The sequence below is a fragment of the Panulirus ornatus genome, chromosome 38, assembly GCF_036320965.1.
Source record: "Panulirus ornatus isolate Po-2019 chromosome 38, ASM3632096v1, whole genome shotgun sequence".
Lineage (NCBI taxonomy): Eukaryota > Metazoa > Arthropoda > Malacostraca > Decapoda > Palinuridae > Panulirus > Panulirus ornatus.
Genome location: NC_092261.1, coordinates 7849499 through 7871832, shown reverse-complemented (window position 1 = coordinate 7871832; position 22334 = coordinate 7849499). Strand labels below are relative to the sequence as shown.

General features: G+C 48.8%; 1 protein-coding gene across 1 annotated transcript in view; it reads left to right on the top strand.

The window, feature by feature from the left end:
* Positions 1–7579: 7579 nt before the first annotated feature.
* Positions 7580–22334, top strand: part of Slip1 (SLo interacting protein 1) — a 224454-nt gene continuing 209699 nt past the window's right edge. Inside the window, exon 1 of the mRNA XM_071684594.1 lies at positions 7580–7990. Coding sequence (XP_071540695.1) covers positions 7970–7990 — 21 coding nt within the window. The 5' untranslated portion in view covers positions 7580–7969. The remainder of the gene's footprint in view (positions 7991–22334) is intronic.

Genomic DNA, 22334 nt, shown 5'->3' with positions numbered 1-22334 from the left:
ATATATATATATATATTTTTTTTTTTTTTTTTCAGAAGGTTGATATAAATGACTGCGATAAACACATCAATGAATTGTACCCTGGAACACATCATGAAAAGCCATGAATAAACATCGCTCTATAAACGGAAACAAACATCGAGGAACCGTACATTAGAAAGACTAAGTGACGAAACTGAGGATGTAACATGGGGGAGGAGGGGAGGGAAAAAGATAATTCAAACACGAGTGGAAATTATATCTACAACACACACACACACACACACACACACACACACACACACACACACACACACACACACAGAAACATCATAACAATAAAAACACACATCTCCTGACAGAGAGACAGAGGCATAAGATATAGACAGAAGTTAAAAACAAACACGTTTTGTGCCGGAACAAAAACAGGAGAACATAAGAACAGGGGGTTGGGGAGCAACAAGGGCTTATAACATACAAAGTAGTATTATAACATAGGGAGAGCGAGTGTCTGGCGATGCGGGAGGAGTGTGAAGACCCTCTTAGTTCATAGGACTTGGAGGGACGAAACGCGCATTTCGGAGCATAGGGGAACGTAAGATAATTAAAACAACCAAAAGAGGGAAAGAGGAGGAGGAGGACGAGGAGAGAGAGGCGTAAATAATATTAAGATAACGAGAGGAGGAAGGATAGGGAGAGGGAGAGATAAGATTAAGAGCAAGAGATATATAGCGTAGGTATACACATCCAGCAGTGGAAGATGAGAAGGAAGGGAGGGAGAGAAAGAGGACGAAGAGGGCAGGTGTGCCGTGGGACAAAGAGGAGAGAGAGAGAGAGAGAGAGAGAGAGAGAGAGAGAGAGAGAGAGAGAGAGAGAGAGAGAGAGAGAGAGAGATGAGTGGAAAGGAAACTGGAGAAAGAGAGAGATAGGTGGGGGAGATGGCATAAAGAGGGAGAAAGAAGGGAGATGTGGATCTCTGAGGGGAGCAAGCGGGGGAGATTATTTACTAAGAGGAGAGACAAAGAAAAGAGAAGCTGTGTTGGAGAAAGAGGGGAATAGGGGTAACTAAGGGAAGAGTAAGGAGAGGGGAGACAATAAGGGGAAAAGGGGAGAGACGGTAGTAAGAGGGAAGTGAAGTCCGTAAGAGGGAAGGGGAGCTAGTAAGAGTGGGGGAGGAGGTGGCAGTATGAGTGGAGACGGGAGTAGTGAGAGGGGAGAGGAGACAGTAAGAGTGGGAGGGGGAAGGTGGCAGTGTGAGGTGAGAGGGAGTAGTGAGAGGGAGGGAGAAGAGGCAGTAAGAGTGCACGCATTACCTCCCTTCGTTGCCTGCACCAGCTTCCCTATTGTCTCCCCGGCCTCTCCATAATTACCCAAGACCCCCGACCCCACTCGCCACCTCCCCCGTCTTGCTCTCCCAGCGCCCCCTCCCCCAGTTTCTAGTTCAGCTCTCTCAGTCTCCCTCCCCTCCCGCTCATCCAGCCTCCCCTTCCCCTCCATCTCTCCCAACCCCCCACTCCCCCAACCGTCCTGCACACCCAACTCCCCTCCCGTCCTGTTTTCTTTCCCATCCTCTACCCACCGGCCACCTCACCTCACCTCACCTTCTTCTTACCCTCTCTTTTCACTCTCCCGTGTATCCCTCCGCACCTTTCTTATTGCATGTCTTAACACCCCTTTTACACCACTCCTGTTTCCCCTCACGCGGCCCATCCCATGCACACCCTCTCACTCTCCTCTCCCATTCCTCTTACATTATCCACTCACCTCGGTATCCCCACCTGTCTTGTGCCTCTTTCCCTCTCTGATGTCTCTCTCATCCCTCGTTCCCCTCAGCTACCCTCACCTGTCTTAGTTACCTATCTTGATTCTAGAGGAAGGGGGAATGGGTAAGCTAGAGACCGAGAGGGGTGTGTGGGCAGGGAGATGGGTGAATATATATATATATATATATATATATATATATATATATATATATATATATATATATATATATGTATATATATATATAGGAGGGGGATTTGAGGATGATCCCAATAATGCACCAGTGAGTGTATTTACCACAGCCTCCTCCCTTTCCTCCCCCTCACCGTCCAGGGTTATTTGAAGTATCTGATGTCATCCCGTTTTCTATCGGATTTGTGCTCTTCTGCTTCCTGAAAACGTAAAGGTGGTTGTGGCCGCGTCCATCAGATGCCTTCATTATACACGATAAGGATTTTTGTTAGTCGTTTGGCATTATAACACGGGCTTTCTCTCTCTCCAATTATTTAACCTCTTATACACGACGGTACGACCCTCGAGTGCGAAGCTACAACCCTCGAGCACGACGGTACAACCCTCGAGCAGGACGATTCAAGTAGTCTTTTGGGTATGACGTGCCTGGCATTCGACCACACCCGTGAGGATCAGGTAAGGCGCGCTTGCCGTCGTGCTTAAGGACCGTACCGTACCGTCGTGCTCAAAGACCGTACCGTACCGTCGTGCTCAAGAACCGTACCGTACCGTCGTGCTCAAGGACCGTACCGTACCGTCGTGCTCAAGGACCGTACCGTACCGTCGTGCTCAAGAACCGTACCGTACCGTCGTGCTCAAGGACCGTACCGTACCGTCGTGCTCAAGGACCGTACGTACCGTCGTGGTCAAGGACCGTACCGTACCGTCGTGCTCAAGGACTGCACCGTACCGTCGTGCTCAAGGACCGTACCGTGCCGTTGTGCTCAAGGTGCTGCTAAACCACACAGGTCGGACCTCACACCTGGGGGAGGGAGGGAGGGAGAGCTGGGGCGCCCGCGCCGAAATTCCGTTCAGGGCATCTCTCTCTCTCTCTCTCTCTCTCTCTCTCTCTCTCTCTCTCTCTCTCTCTCTCTCTCTCTCTCTCTCTCATCGGATATATTCTTCCCCCCCTCACCCCACTCCCCCGGTGCTAAGCGAGCACTTGGAGTCAGTCTTAGAGAGAAAAAAAAAAGCAGTTTACCCAGAAGAAACTGCCCTTGTTTTTGTGCCCTCGGCGTGGGCTGGGTGGTGGGAGGGTGGGGTCTTGTTACACTGTCATCAGCCAAGGTATTCTGGTCTGTGTGGTTGGCAGCCAGCCACTCCAGCTGTGGTACTGGGCTCGTGGTGGTGGTGGTGGTTGTGGTAGGAGGAGTGGTGTGTGGATGGGAGGGCTGATTACTCTGAGGGTAATTGTTATTGATATTGCGGTTGTGATGTGTGGGGGAGTGTGGGGTTGTGATGGTGCATGTTGTAGGCACGTGAGACGTTGGCTCGTGAGTGTTCTCTCTCTCTCTCTCTCTCTCTCTCTCTCTCTCTCTCTCTATATATATATATATATATATATATATATATATATATATATATATATATATATATATATATATATATATACAGAATATTGCCCTCTTAATGTGAGGCATTAGGTTACGGTAATTAAAAGTCATATTAGCGTCGCGTCTTGCTAATTATTCTTTGCCATAGGAAGGGCTAGTAATGACCCTTTAATTACCCTCTTAATGAAGGCGCGAGAATGACCCAGCCATGGGCGTCATGTACGCCTGCAAGCAGAGCGCTGGTTTCAGGAGCGAGAGTCGGGGGTAATGGCGTACTGGAAGTCTGGACTTGCGTATGAGTTGAACCTGACCAGTGTATTCTTCACTTGTCCTCCGAAACAACTGCTTGTTTGTCGAGAGAGAAATAGAGCTAATTTGGAAATTGGTCTATATGATGAAAGAGTAGACTGTAATGCCCGTTTTCTGTAGCATCTGTTGATAAAGACAATCCTGTTTTCTTATGTCATCTGTTAAAATGGGTCACCCTTCTCTTTGTCAGTTGTTAACACAGGATATCCTTTTCTCTGCCATCTGTTAGTTAACACAGGATATCCTTTTCTTTGCCATCTGTGAACATGAATTACCCTTTTCTTTGCCACCTGTTAACAAAAAAGGGCATCTTTTATTAACAGTTATCGTCTGAAAAAAATAACTAGTTTTTTTTTATCACGGTTGTAACTGAGACGAGTAACTTATGATAACAGTTGTCAAATTATTTTTATTATTATATTGTTATTATTATTATTATTATTATTATTATTATTAGTAGTAGTAGTAGTAGTAGTAGTAGTAGAAGTAGTAGTAGTAGCAATAGTGGTATTTACTCGAGGCGGTTCACAGTGAGGCTGGTCACCTCCGTATGTTGTGGGGAGGGAGGGAGGAGTTGAGGGAACCAACACCACACCTCTCCAACCGGACAACGAAGTCAATAGTGACCTCTTTTGGCCCGTGTTTTATGGGACGAGGGTCACGACGTCGACCCAACATGGACGATGGAATAACAGACAAACTGACCCTCTCTCTCTCTCTCTCTCTCTCTCTCTCTCTCTCTCTCTCTCTCTCTCTCTCTCTGGCGTCGGTGGGGGTGGGAGGCAGACGGGCAGATGAACGATACCCATATGAGTCGTACGAGATCCCAAGATACCGCCTCGCTGCCAGACGAGGGGCTCATTTCCCCGCCCGAATGAGGGACATGATCAAGACAAGTGACCAGTCATTAGAGGAAAGGATTTTTACCCCCTACCCCCCCAAAAAAACAGACCAGACCCACCCCCAAACCCACCCCAACTCTCAGACAAATTACCCCTTATGCTGTTGATTTTAGGGGTTCACGTGGTGTACTTTTGGTATTTTTTTTTTCTTATCGGAGTAACAACCTTTTCCCCCCCCCCCCGTCTTGATCTTGTCCTTATTTATCCTGGGGGGAAAAAGTAAGTATGGTGAAGGTACGTTAACTGTCCAGCGCGGTACGATATCCACTTTTTTTTGTTTATTCCTGCGTTGCCTTTAAAGTGTCGTCACGCTTTTTTTTCTTTCTTTTTCTAAATCCTCAGTTGTTTCCCTCCCCCCCACCCCACCCCCGTCTCTCTCTCTCTCTCTCTCTCTCTCTCTCTCTCTCTCTCTCTCTCTCTCTCTCTCTCTCTCTCTCTCTCTCGTAACACCTGGTACCACCCCAGAGAAAGACGCTGAATGCCCCGAGAGAAATATAGTCCCCCATGACAGTGATGCCGTGTCTCATGAGAATGGTTACGAGTACATTTTGAATTAACACTCAGAGGTGGTTGGCTATACTGGTGTTCCCAAGCAACCTCCCAGATGTGTGGATTGTGAATGCCTCCAACCTCTCATCACTTCATTAACAAGTCCCACTGGTCAGTGATTATCGAGCTGACCTCTTTAAAATTAGCCTCCCACCAGCCCCGCCCCGCCGCCCCCTCATCTCCTGCGTCCATAGACGGTGTGCTAATTGGAGGCGGGGGGGGCGCGGGGCCCAGGGGGAGATGGAGAGGGACGGTATTTAGATGATGTGTGTGTGTGCGTTGGAAAGATACGCAACGCTGTCCGCAGCTGCCGTCCTGACGGATTGGTTTTATTGTCAGCCCGGTTCTTACAGGCTATCAGCCCTGGGAGAGAGAGAGAGAGAGAGAGAGAGAGAGAGAGAGAGAGAGAGAGAGAGAGAGAGAGAGAGAGAGAGAGAGAGAATATACAATGCCCGCACATCCCCTGCGACTCGTAGAAGGCGACGAAGGAGGGGGCGAGTTCGAGGGGTTGGATTCCCCTTTCCTCCACCCTCCCATCCTGGGTTTCGTCTTGAACACGGAGGATGATGGTGTTGACGGGGGAGAGAGTCGAAATTCGCACACATCTCTGCACTCGTCCACTCGCCTGTGATAAGCTGCAAAGCCTTATTATTATTAAGCCTTATTATTATTATTATTATTATTATTAAGGGGGGGAGGAACAAGGAAAAATCCCCAGGAAGGATAAAAGGACGAATTGCGAGATCCTTGACTCTGGAAAATCATAATTAAACCAAGGGTAAATAATTGGATGTCCGTGTAGTTTGAGGGCGGTCCCGTCATACCTTAATACCTTCTGTAGTGGGAAGCGAACCCTTGGCTCACTCACTAGGGGGTCGAGGAAGATGGCATACATTTTTCGCCACAGAGTCGAATTAGTGACGATGACTCTCTTGTTTTCCCTCTCAACATCTGTCCTACGAGTCGGGGATCCGGTGACCAGAGCAGCTGTGGGGGCTTACGCACGGATCTTGGGCTTCACAAGTGAAGACATTCCCGGGGCTTGTACGTACAAGTTATCTGATGCTGAACACCACGACATTCAGTCGTGACTTCGACACAAACAACCTTTTTTCTCTGCTCCCAGAACCTCGTTCAAAATGTTATTTTACGACACACACGTAATTATCGTAATTTGATTATGCAGCTTGACCTTGTCATGGCGGTGTTCTGTGGTAAGCTCACGACACTGCAAGTGTTCAAGGCCGACGTCACTGTGTAGCTGTTGTTGTGGGGGTAAGTTCACACCACTGCTAGTGTTGGTGTGTCCCAAGTTCACACCACCACTGAAGGAGTTGGTTTGTGGTAAAGCTCACACGCCGTTGGATGTTGGTGTGTGGTAGGGTTTAACACTGGTGGAGAGTTGGTAAGTATTTTAAGCTTACGCCAGTGGGAAGTTGATACGGAATAAGCTTACGCCAGTGGGAAGTTGATAAGGAGTAAGCTTACGCCAGTGGGGAGTTGATACGGAATAAGCTTACGCCAGTGGAAAGTTGATACGGAATAAGCTTACGCCAGTGGAAAGTTGATACGGAATAAGCTTACGCCAGTGGAAAGTTGATACGGAATAAGCTTACGCCAGTGGAAAGTTGATACGGAATAAGCTTACGCCAGTGGGAAGTTGATACGGAATAAACTTACGCCAGTGGGAAGTTGATACGGAATAAACTTACGCCAGTGGGAAGTTGATACGGAATAAGCTTACGCCAGTGGGAAGTTGATTCGGAATAAGCTTACGCCAGTGGGAAGTTGATTCGGAATAAGCTTACGCCAGTGGGGTGGTTGATACATGGCAAGCTTAGAGTGGATAGGCTGCATGTTGTTTGATGCATCTCCTGTGATGAAATGTGTGCGTAATTAGATGAATGAGACGGATGGACGCTTATACCATACCTCATTAAGAACGCATGGCGTTGAGAGATCGCCGATATACCAAAATATGCGTGTGTATATACCACCCGTAATACGTCAGTCACGGCGGCACGGAATGGGTCGTAAGTATGGGTGTCCCGCCGAAGATTCCGCCTTCGTAAATTTCGCGTGCCCGGAGATGCAGAGGATGTGATTATACAACAGTGTGAGGAGCACATAGGTTGAACGTGACTGTACGAGTCCTAGTATGGGCGCTCGTGCAGACATTGGGCCTTCAGTTACCGACACAAATTGCAAGGTTCGTTTGAGGAGAGAGAGAAAAAAAAACACATTATGTTCGTAACAAGATTAGCATAAATTACCTCATTTTTATCGTTGTGATAATTGTGTAATGACAGCCCTGGGTTATTAGATTAATTCACAAGTGCCCTTTTGATATAGGATAGTGTGTGTGCGAATCAAAATGAGAGATAATGTCCTCGCCTCACGCCAGCTCATGGCAGGATAACCCCGCTCGCTGCCAGGCGCGGCGTATATAGTTATCGTACGGCAGGCAGCGGCGCAGCGTTAACTCTCGTCCCGCTTCCTCGAAATTCCCGTTTTCAGTTGGAGATTGTCAGTGGTTGGGAGTGAAGGTGTAACGCCGTACCCGCCGGCGGCCCTTACTGAGGCAGACTGAGCAATCCGTGGAGGTGCATAAAGTGATACAAATTGCAACATGCATTTATTACGGTTGATTCGTCTGTCACTCTAGCCCCGCATTGCCAATTGAGAGAATACTCGGCCGTCGTTCACGATCATCTTTTAAAAAGGGATTACGGTACAATCAAAGATCTTTTCTTCTTTCAAGAAGGATGGAAAAGTAACTTTAATTAGTTGAAGTTTTCAAAAAAGGGAAAATTTCCACGAGATGGGTACCGATGAAGTAGGAGGCTGTGCTACTGTATGATCTCCATCGACTAAAGAGGTTCCTCGTCTCCTAGCCTGTCCGTGATGGATTTTATCATTCAAAAGGTAAGTTAAGAGCAGCGCGGAGCCGTTTAAAATATTTATAGAGCTTTTATCGTTTTGCCTCCCTGAGCGTTGTTGACTGACCTTCGGAGATCACCGGAGAATTTCTTTTTTTTTTTTTTCTTATTTCCCCGCCACATCCTCAGGAACTGTTGTTAAAATTCTCTCGAAGGACCTTACCAAAGACAGGTTGTTTTTTCCCCCTCCCACAGCGTCGTAGTCATTAGCATTTAAAGTACATATTGAAGGTCTGTCATTGAGCGATTTGCATGGCTATGTCAAAAGAAGAAAAAAATGCACACGTCTGAAAAAAAAAAACGCTTCTTCCCCAAAAGGCGTATCTGAGGAGGATCTCTGAAACCAGTTTGGCGGTGGTAGAGTTCCTCCTACCTGGGGCCCGTGACAGCTGTGGACCTGTACAGACCTGATGTTGCTTGGCCCGAGAGTGGAGGGACTGAGGTGATGTTTGGCTGGTGTGTACAGTACACTGCACCTTGATGGCTCTGGAACCCACGTACTGATGGAGGGACAATGGGAACTCCTTAGTGTTACTGTTGCTTGCTTGCTCCAGGAATTGCGTATTGGTGTTGAGGCAAGCGACTAACGTAGATGATGCTACGTACTGGTTATGGAAGCCCGTAAGTTGTTGTTTAAGTAGGGGGGGTTACTTGGAAAATGACACTACGTACAGATTCTGGAACCTATAGATTGATGCTGAAGCAGGGGAACGTGCATGTTGGTGATGGTGCTCCTTAACTGGTCTTGGAGTCCACTTCTTGGTGCTGGAGGGGAGGAACTCCAGTGAAAAGTTGACCATTTACGTGGGTGGATCCGTTGATCATTTGGGCTGTTTATGGCCACATTAAGTAATAACTTGAACACCTCAGGTCTCTGAACGTTGACAGTTTTTTTTTTTCTTTGTGTATGGTTGTTTTTCTTTCAGCGGTATAATTTTGAAAGGGGGCAATTATTTTCAGAAGTGACCCATCTAGTATGTTTCGTAGTTGTTCTTTGACAGGTGGTGTTTAATGCAAATCATGTAATGTGATCATTTAGGGTAGCGATCCGCTTATAGCATCAGGGATCCTGTTGACTCCCTACCTGTTCTTCTCAGCTTCGATAGGTCTGTGGGAGCTTACTGGAGGATGATAATGGTGCATTTTCAGGAAAAGTTTTTCTGATTTGATTATATATATATATATATATATATATATATATATATATATATATATATATATATATATATATATATATAAACAATGGGTGAAGCAGCCCACTGAAGTGCAGGGATGATGGAAGTATTGGGAAAACTGGCATAAACGTCAGGTGCCCACCTCTGTTTAATCTGCTACCGGCAGATGTAAAGGAGCGTCCTAGGAAGAACCCCCCTGGACTTCCTCAGAAATAGACCCAGAGGAATTTGGGTGTTCTTGTTGAAGTCAGTTTTGTCGATTTCATGAATTCCTCATCATCACAACCGGTTGCCGGCAGCACAGCTCTAGATGACCATAGTCACTTCCATCTGCTCTCCATCATGATGGTCAAATTGTAGAAGCACCGGGATTTACACAAGAGAAAACTGTCGTAATATACTCAGACTCTGCAGTGACCTCTGACTGATTTCGACCATATGTGTGACGGTTACACAGAATGTGGAAACTGGAAACATCTGGTCGAGTGGGAAGGTTGTCAGTTAATAAACTCGTAACAACAGATCATCTGTAAACCAAGAGTTTAAAACAGAGCGATATCTGGTTCGTAAACGAAGTGGTATCTGGTGTACAAACCAATCTAGATCTGATGTGTAAAGCAATCGATGTCTGGTTTGTAAAGCAAGCCGATATCTGGGTTTATAACCCAGCAGTATCAGGCTTGTATACCCAGCACCATCTGGTGTGTAAACCGAGCGATATCTGTTGTTCCTGACGCCTAGTCGAGCGTTTGTGTTCAGTTCTCCCCAGGGACGGTACTTGCGCCTTTGCTGTTCCTCTTGGTTACGTACCTTGCATGGTCGGGACACAGACCACAATTTCGGTATCGTCGTAAACAGTTGATGCCGGAGTGAATAATGAATAAAGTGGATGAGAGGGAGAGACCGCATTCGGATGTTAAGTCATCATGGTTTAATCAGGTACAAAGCAGTCGTGCCTTGGTCATAAACGGATTGGATTTTTTTTTTCGTTAGTTGGGACGTCATGGGGAACTGAATGCCCTAATATATATATATATATATATATATATATATATATATATATATATATATATATATGTGTGTGTGTGTGTGTGTGTGTGTATCGGTGCATATATTGATATATCCTCGCCTAAGCCAGGTGCTAATTTTATCGATCAGCCTCGATAGGAATATTAATAGCTGGCTGGAGTGCAGGCCGACTGTGGCGCCCAGGATTCGAACTCATGGGAATTCGTGCCGGCGTCATGACCAGTAACTCTAACCGTTATTCTACGGACGCCCCGTGTGTTTTGCAAAACCATGAAAACGAGGCGGGTGAAGTCGAATTAGGTGTTTCTAAGTAATGATACTCTTCCAGGTTATATATAATGCTGCTGCCTGGTAATGATACCTTTTAAGGTGGATGAAATTGCCCACAGCATCTCTTCTCTTCGTTGGATTTAATTTGCTTTATTCTCCCCAGGCTGTTATTGGTACGCAGGTTAAGGATTAGGGGCAACAGTATTTTTGTACGTTTAACGTAATGTATTCTTACGTTGTAATGAGTAAAATATGTGCTTTTAGCCTGCCCAAGTGATTCTGAGGTTTTTATGACTACATACATACAAGCAGTGGAGGAACTTTGGACATTTTCCTACCTCGGTAGTGTGTGGCAGTAGATAGGATGGGTCTTAATAGTGGAATTGTTCCAGCCGGTGAGAACAAGTGACTAGGAATATCCCCAGTGGTCTTGCATCCCTGTATGGGACTTATCTCATCACCCAACCCATCATCGTCATCATCGTAGCCTTGGCTTTTCGTCTTGTAAACGTTTTCTTGAGGCAGAGTCCCCCAACATCGGAGTCCCCCATCCGATGTTGTCATTCCTCGATCTTTGTCGTGTCTTTCGTCGTCGTCGTCGTCGTCGTCGTGAGAACGCTAGGCTGAGAGGGGGCGAGGGGGTTATAAAGACCGCCTCCCGTCGTCGGGGTCAGGCACACCACCGCTACCACCACTGGCACTCCTGATTTAGTCAGTGGATCACGGACGGTGAGCGCAGCCCCCTGAAGGGACGTGAGCTCAGGTTTAACCATAATGGTGTTATCTCTGCCCGCGATGAGTCAACAATTGTCTGTTGTCATAGGAGACTTTAATGGCCTTCGTGCGAGCCTCCGCTGATACCTCCCATTACCACAACATTGCCCGAGGCTTTCAAGACACGCTGTAGAGGAGTCCTACAGACATTGTCCAGGGGCGCGGGCGCATCTGCTGAACCCCACCCCTCCCTCACTCTCTCTCTCACCGTGACACTCCCACGAAGCTTGGGGAGGCAGAGGGTGGAGCAATGTAACGTGTACGTCGTCTCCACAGCATTATGTCCTCGCGCGAGAGTCAACCGTAACGCCGACTGAAAGTTACACAAAGGTTGCTCTTCAGTTTTGAGAGAGAGATTATGCTAAATCTGACGCTCTCACGGTACCATTATGAAGACTTGATATTGCGTGTGTGTGTGTGTGTGTGTGTGTGTGTGTGTGTGTGAGTACAGCGGTCCACTGCCACTACTAGTCTCTGCCCGTTGCTATGGGTGTTGTAGGAAACTCTTTTGTCCAAGAGGATTCTCCCTGATGTAGAGGTATTGTTAACCCACATTGTTAAGCCACGGCGGTACTGCTGGACTCCTCCTCCTCCTCCTCCTCCTCCTCCTCCTCCTCCTCCCGTTGTTGCTCCAGGTATCTGCTGTGCTGAGAACACGTACCAAACTCGTCCATAACCATAGTTTTCTCTGATAGCTTGTGCTTGTGCTTGCTCATTACCACACTTTTGTTCTAGTGCGACTTGCCCATAAGGACACTTTGTTTAAGCATCAGACTTGACCGTAACCACACTTGCATTAGATCATTTGTACGAAACTTTTGCCCAATATCACACTTTGTTAGATGACCTGTTCCAAACTTGGCCACTGCCATACCTTTTTATTATATCTACCTTGTACCAGCTTTGCCCGTATCCACAGTTTGCCCTTTAGCACACATCAGTTTGATAACTTTTGCTAAACTTCCCCATTACCCTACTTCTGTTCGATAACTTGTGCCAAACTTGCATATTATAGCATTTTTTTTTCTTAGGAATATCTTGTACCAGATTTTCTTGATTTCCACACTTTGTTAAGTAACTCATAACCAGACTTATCCCAGTAACCACATCTCATGTTACAAAGCGATTACCTCAGCGAGTCTCAAGTGTTGAAGAGCCATCCCTATATATTCCTTTGTTTTCACTCTCCCCCTCCCCCCAAGACATACTGGTCATCCGTGAGTATAAATAGTGTGTTGAGAGCCTCCCCTTTATCCCAGAAACACTCTCACTTTATCTGTGAGTGTGTACAGTGACGAGAGAGAGGGTTGATGGATGAAGGGGCTCGTTCTGAATCTTAAAAGTGTTGAATTATTAATAATTACGGTGTCGGGTGTTCATTTGTATTTCTCTGTTGTGTGTATTCCTCACGATTTTTTTTTTCTTTTTTTCTGTTTCTTTTTGGATGGCTGTCGGTTTTTATGTTTTAAGTTGTACCTTTGGGGGAGGGAAGGGGTGTTCGCTCTGTGTACATTAGCCCGTGGGAGAGAGGGAGGGAGAGGAGGGAAAGGTGATTATAATTGCGAGAGAGAGAGAGAGAGAGAGAGAGAGAGAGAGAGAGAGAGAGAGAGAGAGAGAGAGAGAGAGAGTTTTAATCACAAATTTTTATCTACGACAGTGGAGGAGGGGGGATGGGGGACTGAGAGGAAGAGGAAGATGGGTGTACGGGACTTCGTTTTCTTTTTTTTTTATATTTTGTTTACTTGTTGACCCGAATGAAATTGCGACTTGTCTTTCACAATTAAGAGGCGTTCTGGACGTGGTTCGTTGCCATGAGTGTGATTAATCTACCGTAGTGGGAAGTAGGAGTGGTGATAGACGACGTAAAATAAATGGCGAAGGATTCTCCCCCTTAAGCTTCTTTTTTTTTTTGTGAGTTGTTCAAGTCATTCACGGGATGAGAACCTGGGGTATGATGTTAGATCTCAAGTGGATGGCGTTTGATCCACCTGATTGTTGCTGTTCGCCCGCCCCCCCCCCTTGGGAATCCAATTTGACCTCTCCCCGATTTCGGTGAGCGTGGTTCGTGGGGGAACTGCTTAACGATGAGGAGTGGAAACAATGTGTGTGTGTGTGTGTGTGTGTGTGTGTGTGTGTGTGTGTGTGTGTGTGTGTGTGGATCACCTGGAGTTCCCACCTACCCATCCCCCCCCTCCCAGTTTTCTCTTCTAGTTTAGGTTAGGTTGAGGCACAAACCTAACCTGACCTAACCTAGCCTAGGTTATCATAACCCAACCTAAACCACGCCTAACCTAACTTAGCCCAACCCAACCTAACCTAACTCATCTTAACCCAACCCAACATAACCTAACCCATCCCATCCCATCCCAAAGTCAACCTAGCCTAAAGGGAATACTGTTGTAGTGGGAATCTCTCACATTCAAGTCACGGGCTAAGATCCATCCATGTTGGTGCCACAAGCCTCCGTGGTTGGCAAGGGATTTGATAAGTTGGGCCTTAAACAGCTTACCACATGTTGACTACATCTACAGGCAAAAAGCAGAACTGCCTCTGATCTAGATAAAAGTAATGTCCAACAAGGAGGACGAGGGAGGGAAAACAAAAAAACATTTTTCGTTCCCTTCGAAGTCTAAGCGTTAAGAAAGAGAGAGAGAGAGAAAGAGAGAGAGAGAGAGAGAGAGAGAGAGAGAGAGAGAGAGAGAGAGAGAGAGAGAGAGAGAGAGAGAGAGTCCGTCCACATGACCTCACTGGCACTTGACCTCCCTGTGACGGTGAAGCGCAAGAAGAAATGGGTAATGCGTCTGATCCCTCAGTGGTTAATTATCAGGACGAAGATACGTAGGAAACTAGTACGTTACGTGACCCGCCTTAAGGCGAGAGATGGGAAGAGTGGAACGGAGGGAGGAGGATGAGGTGTAGGAGGAGGAAGAGAAAGCAGAGAGACAAAGAACGTGAGAGAGAGAGAGAGAGAGAGAGAGAGAGAGAGAGAGAGAGAGAGAGAGAGAGAGAGAGAGAAGTGTACGTGACCTGACTGGGGGGGGGGGACCTGATGTGGCACGTTAGTCTGGGGGTGAAGAGGATCACAGTGAGTGGTGGTGGTGGTGGTGTGTGTGTGTGTGTGTGTGTGTGTGTGTGTGTGTGTGTGTGTGGTATATTGGCCACACACCCTCGGTGACGAGTGATGCCCAGCCACCCGGGGTGGTGGGATGGGGGGTGAGGCGACGACTTGGGGCTGTGTGGGGGTGTGGTAGGGTAGGGTAAGGTGGGGTGAGGGGGAGGTAGAGAATGGGGAAGCCTGCATCATCCCCACCACCACCACCAACAGAGGTCCTCTTCATCCTAACAGCCTCCCTCCCATACCACGTCGTCTGTGGCCTTGTCTCTCTGTCTGTGGCCAGGACTAAAGGAGGGAGTTCGCGTCTTGTGGCACAAGCTGCTAGTGTACGCTGTGGCACAGCTTGGGTGTAGGTGTGCAGCAGCAGCAGCAGTGGTCTGTGTTCTTGTGTGAGACGGACGGACGGAGGGAGTGCTGGTCGAAGTACAATCGAAAAATATATGGCGGGTGTTTATGATCAGGTTTTAGCTCATCGTTTGCGTCTGTGTGTACAAGAAAGCTTGGAAGGTTAGTGGTGGAAAAAAAAAAGATAGTTTTTCTTAGTAACAGATACATGTTTTGAGTGGTATCTCAGTCTCTGATGTGTCGAGAGCTGTATGTTCTTTCACTTGGATGCTGGTGGTTGGCGTCCTACATTGCCTTTGGGAAAGATAACATCATGTGTACTACAAGAGTCGGTAAGTCGTGTGTGGTGCAGCTGGTCGTCTGCGTGGACGAGGCTGAGGTGGGAAGTGTTCATGGCAAGCTACATAAGTAAGTGATCATGTTAGTTCTTCAGGTGGAGGCGGTGGTGAAAGCCGTGGCTTTTGTGTGGATCAGAGACGGCAGTTGTCAGTGTGTGGTAGAGGCGGGGTGAACTCGTCTGTGTCAGGGGGTAATTTGTGTGTGTGTGTGTGTGTGTGTGTGTGTGGTAGATTCAGTAGTAGCTACTGGTGTCACTGTGTGTGTGTGTGTGTGTGTGTGTGTGTGTGTGTGTGTGTGTGTGTGTGTGTGTACGTACCCAGTAGCCTGCCATGATTGTGTGGCCTGTCGTCAGCTGTCTATTGGTGATTATCTACGACCCCGCCTTGCCTATGTTTGGTCAGGGTTGCCGAGGGAAGGAGGTAGGCTGGCAAGGGAGGGCAGCCTCCCGTTTGTTGCCCAGCGAAGCTGACGGGGACCTATCAAGCCTCTTCTTCTTATGACGTTTGGGAGTAGGTGTGGTTGGCTGCCCGTGTGCTGTCCTGCCCCCCGATTTGGCTGATGGTGGTGGTGTGGTGGTAGTGGTGGTGTCATGAGAGGAGAAAGAGAAGGTCAGGTCTGTATATCATTTCGTGTTCAGGATGAGGGAGAGGGTGTGTGGGGTGGGGGCTTGAGGAAGGCTGTGCTGTCTTTCAGGGGCCTCCCCCCCATTACCTGCGGAACAATCGAGGCGCTAAATGAAGTACGTGGTTAGTGGATGACGGTTGTTAAGTGTGTGTGGGGGTAATGATGGTGTTTTGAGTACGTGAGGCGACAGTGGTTGTCAGCCACATAGTGTGATGTGGGTAGTTAACAGTGTATTACAAGAGGCCTCAGGAGTTCGTAGTCCTGGTAAGTAGTTTGTAGTGCTGGTAAGTGCGTGTGAGTGTCATTACTTACGCCTTTTGCTCTTGTATCCTCCATTATTGTAGCGTAGACAAGGTGTGAGAGTAGCTGTGGTCTGCGGGTGTGTCGTGCAGAACAGGGCTTTTGTCCTCCCTGAAACTTGTCGCACGATAGGAGTGGGAATGTGGTAGAGGATCGTGGGTGTGGGGGGCTAATAGTGTGGTGGAGATGAGGTGGGAGAGGTGTTTGTTTGCTGTGGTGGGCCCAAGCTTGGGTGATAATAGAGGTGAGGATGTCGGTGAGGCGTGGTGGTCGACGGTGGATGCGATGATGCTGAGTGACTGTGGCAGTGGTGGGGATTGAAGTAATGAAGGCGACAGTCGTCTGTCTGTCGTTGGTGGTGGTGGTGGAGACAGACCTCGGTAAAGGTGGTGAGGGTGTTACTGTCGGCAGTGAAGGGCACTGCTGGTGATACTGGTGAAGGGGAGGAGTATGGTTCGTTGGTGATAGTGATGGTGATGTTGGTGTTGGCTTTGATCGTGCTCGTCGCGACACCAGTGCCGTTGGTGATGCGTGGTGTGGTGGTGGAGGAGGAGGAGGTGACGCCCACTCTTTTTCCCCAGGTTGTGGTGGTGGTGGTGCGAGTGGTTGTGTTAGGTGGAGGGTGGGATTGCGGGTGGTTGTGTGTGTGTGTGTGTGTGTGTGTGTGTGTGTGTGTGTGTGTGTGTGTGTGTGCCCCTACAACCCCCCTCCTCCTCCTCACGCAGTTGGTTATTTTGACATGACGTGTGTTTACGTCTGTTGTTAGGGTTGTGGAATGTTTGGCTGTGGCTTCTGCTGGACCTGACACACCCACCCCCACTGTGTCTGGTGGGGGGGGGGGAGGTTGTGATGGAGTTGTTGGTTGTGGTAATGTGGAGTTGGCAGTGGTTGTTGGTTGTATTGCCTGTATTGGTTATGTGGTTGTTCATGGCCATGGTGTAAAGTAGGTATTGGTTATAATGGTGGCGCTTCGGTTGTATGGATGATGCAGTCAGTGGTCGTGTTGATGACGTGGTGCGTGGTGTCAGTGATGTGTGGTGATGGTGTTGGGCAGTGGTAGCGAGTGGTGGAAGGAAGGTGTCGTCATGTTGCTACCAACACAAGGTGCTGCTCGGTAATGAAGATCACGACAGATACTGCTTGGCCCGGGGTGTTATTAAGCCCGGTTGTTACACGGGGAAAATGACTGTGTTGGGAAGAGCTGATCTTGACAGAGATGGCCCGATAATTGTCTCTCCTGTCTTGGGAACTGATGATCCGGGCACACACACACACACACACACACACACACACACACACACACACACACACACACACACACACACACACACACACACACACACACACACACACTATAATCACCAGATCTTATCTTCTCTCATATATTAAGTAAATTGAGAATATTTTATATAATACGCCATTTAGAAAAACAAATTGGTCATGCAATGCTTGAGTTTGATGATGGGGTATATTTCGCTTCAGCGCTAGTTGCAGATGCAGAGGGAAGTGCTGTGAAAGATAGAATTGTGGCTCGGTTCAAGATATATGAAACAGGGGATGAGCATAGGGATGTGCTGTGAGGTAGATGTGAGGCGACACTGGAGCCAACCGACCAGCGTTTGGAAGGTAGCAAGGAACAACGAGTATGACAGGTTAAGAAAGGAGGACAAGAGAACCGTCGATAAGAATGTTATTGACAGAGCAAGAGAAAGTCGGAAGATTTTTTTTCCTTGAATTTTTTTCTGTGCAAGAGCGGCTCATCAGGGTAAGGGGTTCCAAACGGAAGAGTTAAATGTAGGCGATGATGTGTAGAGGTGTGTGTGTGTGTGTGGGGGGGGGGGGGGGGGGGGGGGGGGGGGGGGAGGCTGAGGAACAAGAGCGTGTCACCGTGGAAGACCGCCTCGTTGCCCCAGCACCGGCGAGTTGGTATGGGGAGGAGGTCCTGTAAAACGCTGACATATGTAGGAAAGACCAACGTACGTGACCCCTAGTGGGCTATGTGTACTGATGAAGTGTGTGTATGTGTGTGTGTGTGTGTGTGTGTGTGTGTTGTGCCGATGAAGTATACAGAGACACTTAGCATCCTGAAATGTTCAGGATGTCATGCTGGGGAGGGAGGTTAAGTGTCGAGGGGAGAGGGAGAGGACAAAAATTTTCTACCTCCCTTGAAGAAAAGGGAGACTTGAGTAGTTGTGCTGGCCGGGTCCTTCTTTTTTTTTTTTGGACGGTGTTCGATGGTGTCCTCACACGAGCAGTGCGAAGTGCATGTTTATCCCCACTGCCAACCCCATCTGTATGTTGGTTTACTCCGCTGCCATTCATCATGTTGTCTCCCACCTTCCGTGGAGTGGGGCGTGCCTGTTGTACACTATGTCATGTCTCCCTGCATTCCGTCCTCCATTTTTCATTCGTAGCCCAATTATATACTGTATAATGATCTGCTTGGTTCTCTTACATACCGCTTGGTCGTCCGATCTGTGCACATCGCTGGGTCGTCCTTTGTTTGATCTGTGTGGCGTTTCTTTCCAAATGTTCCTCTGTTCTGATTCCGTTTTTTTTTTTTAAACGGTTGTTCCCGGTTGCCCTGTCCCCTCTCGTGCTCATCCTCACCTTCGCCCCCTCACTTTCCTCCAGGGTCACACCTCCTTATCCTCTTCACGAACAACTCCGTCAACCTTCCTGTCGTTTTCCTCACCCTCTCCCACCCTCCTCTCCCCTCTCCACTCCCTCTGGCCCGTGTAGAAGGTATTGTTGTGAGAAAGGTAAACAAAGACCGGTGTGACGTGTGTGTATTTACCTTTACCTCTCTCTCTCTCTCTCTCTCTCTCTCTCTCTCTCTCTCTCTCTCTCTCTCTCTCTCTCTCTCTCTCTCTCTCTCTCTCTCTCTCTCTCTCTCTCTCTCATTCGGAATGTGTGGTGGTTATCTGGGCGCTCTCTGTGCTATCGGCGCAACAGATAGCTTAAACTCAAGGGTTACCCCACGTAAACATCCGGGGCTTCCCAAAACCACTTAAGTCCGTCCCTGTCGAAGAAATTCGCCGTCACTGGAGGTGGTACACAGCTTGAAGCCGTACGTTAATTAATCAGGATACGTAGGTAGGTTCCTTCTAGGCCTACGGGCCTCGGCCTCAAACGCCTTGGATGATCAGAGGCATAGCTTTATTTAGAGCACAGTCCTTCTCCGAATGGTAGACGGGCCATCCAAGAGCGACACGGGGAACAGTGTTACGTAAAGGAGAGAAAGAGTTCTTGTATTCCCCTCCCCCCCGAGCAGGTGGGTTGGCAACAGTTTTTGCTTAATGCATCGCATCTATCCGGATTTCAGGCCGACTGAAGTTATTCCACAGCGCTTGGATCCAAAGGCATTTGAGCATAACCCTGATTTGTGTGTCGGCGTCGTTTCTTATCGGGTCACTCCCTCTGTCTTGGGCATTATGCTAGGAGGATCTCCCTTCGTCTTACATGGGCGGCGGGGGGACACGGGGTTGGATCCCCATGGCAAATCCTCCTGTGATCTACCAATACGTTACTCCTCATATACCACCCGGCAGACACCTCTCAGCGTCCGTCTTGGTGCCTGGTGTCCGACCGTCTGTCTGTCTTGTAGGGTCAGTACATCAGCGAGTGTAGGGAGGGATACTATAAGGTACGGGTATAATCCATAGCCCAGCGTGCGCGCGCGCGCGCGCGCGCGCGCGTGTGTGTGTGTGTGTGTGTGTGTGTGTGTGTGTGTGGGTGTGTGTGTGTGTAAGAGTGTCTGGCCCTAGCTAGCTTAGTGTCTACCTTCAGAGTGTCTGGACCCAGCCTAGTGTCTATCTTAAGAGTGTCTGGCTTACGGTCGTCTCGATGGTACGCGGACTGTGTGACTCAAGGGCCTCCCTCCACCTGTCGGTGCACAGGGTTTAGCGGTGTCTCTCCAGACGCCGCCGGGAGCAGGTTCCTCGGTGGGTTGAATGGACAGACACGGGCGAGGGGAGGGATGGGGTGGGAGGAGTCGTGTGGATAGGATTGCCGGGCAGGATAAGATAGATTTACGGGCCGGGAGTGACAGCAGATTATTGGATCAGGTGCACAGCTGTTACGGTACCAATGGTGGGCGTAGTGGCCGCTGGTAGATACACCCTGGTTGATCAGATGGAGGTTTATTGCAGTTCAACTGCGTGTGTGTGTGTGTGTGTGTGTGTGTGTGTGTGTGTATGTGTGTGTGTGTGTGTGTGTGTGTGTGTGTGATGATATACCATTGGGCAAGACGGTACCACTCCTGGCCGTGGCGGGACGAACCATTAAGACAACGGTACTATCCCTGCGATCAGCGGGACGACTACGACCCTTGAGCAAGACGGTGCTATCCTTGGGTACGATGACCTGCGCCCCCCACTCCTCCTCGTCACCTGACTCTTTATATCACCATACCCGAGGGTCGTACCGCCATGCCCGAGGGTCGGACCACCATGCTCGAGGGTCGAACCGTTGTAGTTAAGGGTCGTGCCATCATGGCCCAGGGACGTAACGCTGTTGGTCGATCATGTTAAGACGAAGGAATTTCGAGTTTGTTAAGTTACGACTCGCAGCTCAGCCCGGCCCGAGCTGTAGCCATAACAAGGGGAAACTTAATACGTGAACTCACTAGAGGTGCATTACACGTGCTTTAGGTCTACCATGATGTATACACTTACGTGTCGTTGCCTGCGACTACTGTGTCAAGTGCCTCAGTGTACCAGTGAACTCACACCAGACCTACTACTCCCAGGGAAACTGAACGGGCTGGGAGCGTGCATGACGCATCGGTGTCTCTTCATCGAGACTATGGTGTTAGTGCCAGGCTCCGTGTCTCATGCAAGGGCCAGTCTGTGGCTCCCGTGCCAGAGCCAGTCTGTGGCTCCCGTGCAGGAGCCAGTCTGTGGCGTCCGCGCCAGCCAGAGCCGGTCTGTGGCTTTCGTGCAGGAGCCAGTCTTTGGCTCCCGTGCAGGAGCCAGTCTGTGGCTCCCGTGCAAGAGCCAGTATGTGGCTTCCGCGCCAGCGCCAGTCTGTGGCTTCCGCGCCAGCCAGAGCCGGTCTATCGCTCTCGTGCCAGCTAGAGCCGGTCTGTGGACAGAGAATGGAATATAGGCGAATCGTCAGTTGCCTTTGATGAAGGCCGTGCAGACGGTGCTGAGTTTCTGGCGGTGTTGGCTCACGCTAACTTCACTCCAGCCACGGCAGCATCAATAATTCCCCAGAACGTGTGTTATAAATTAGCTGTGGCGGCGTCAGGCGACAGTGCAGTCCAGTTTTGTAGTTATTATTGATGGGAATGTCGCATTTCATGTTTTATACCTTGAGAGGTCATGCAGGAGGTGGGGGTGGGGGGGGGGGGGGTATTTGCTGTAAAAGCACCACTGTTGAAAGGGCTTTGAAGTTGGTGTCGGGGTAAGCTCACGTCGCTGTTGGTGTGTGTTAAGCTCACACCACTGGAAGAGTTAGTGTGTGGTAAGGTGATGACACCACTGGAAGTGTAGTGTGTGGTAGGGTGACACACCACGGGAAGTGTAGTGTGTGGTAGGGTGACACACCACTGGAAGTGTAGTGTGTTGTAAGGTGACACACCACTGGAAGTGTAGTGTGTGGTAAGGTGACACACCACTGGAAGTGTGGTGTGTGGTAAGGTGACACACCACTGGAAGTGTAGTGTGTGGTAAGGTGACACCACTGGAAGAACTAGTGTGTCACAATCTCGCATCAGTGGTATTGTGTCAGGTTTTCCCATTCTTCCATTCCCTTCTCCTTCCTCTAATTCTTCGCTTATATCCTTTCCACTATCTCTTCCGTCATCACTCTCCCACTTCCTTCCGTCCCATTTCCATCACAACCTTCATCCTTTCTTCGTGTGCAAATACCTTCCTCTTCTCTCTTTCTTTCTGTCTTCGTCTCTTTCCCCTTCTCTTCCATCCCTCCTCCGCCACTTCCTTTCCCCATAGTTTCCCTACCTCTCCACCTTCCCTCCACACACCCTCCCTCCTTTCTCTTCCCTCCCATCCTCCCTCCTCAGCCATCGTCACCAACTCGTACCGGTAAAGGATACCAAATTAAAGGACCTTACATAATCCCGCTCAGACCTACAAATCTCCCACTTTCCTTCACTTCCCTCCCCCCATTCAACCCTCTCCCCCTTCCTCCCTAGCAGAAAGCAGGAATGAATACTAAAAACAAAAAAAAAAGAAAGTGGGTTGTGTTTATGTTGACGTCACCTTTCCTTCGGCCAGGCCATAGTGGTTATAGGGACAACCACCCACCACCCTACACCACCTTCCAAGCCTGACGACAACCCCCTCCCCCCCATCAGGTAGGTAGAGCTGGTATTTGCGTTAGAACTTTACCTC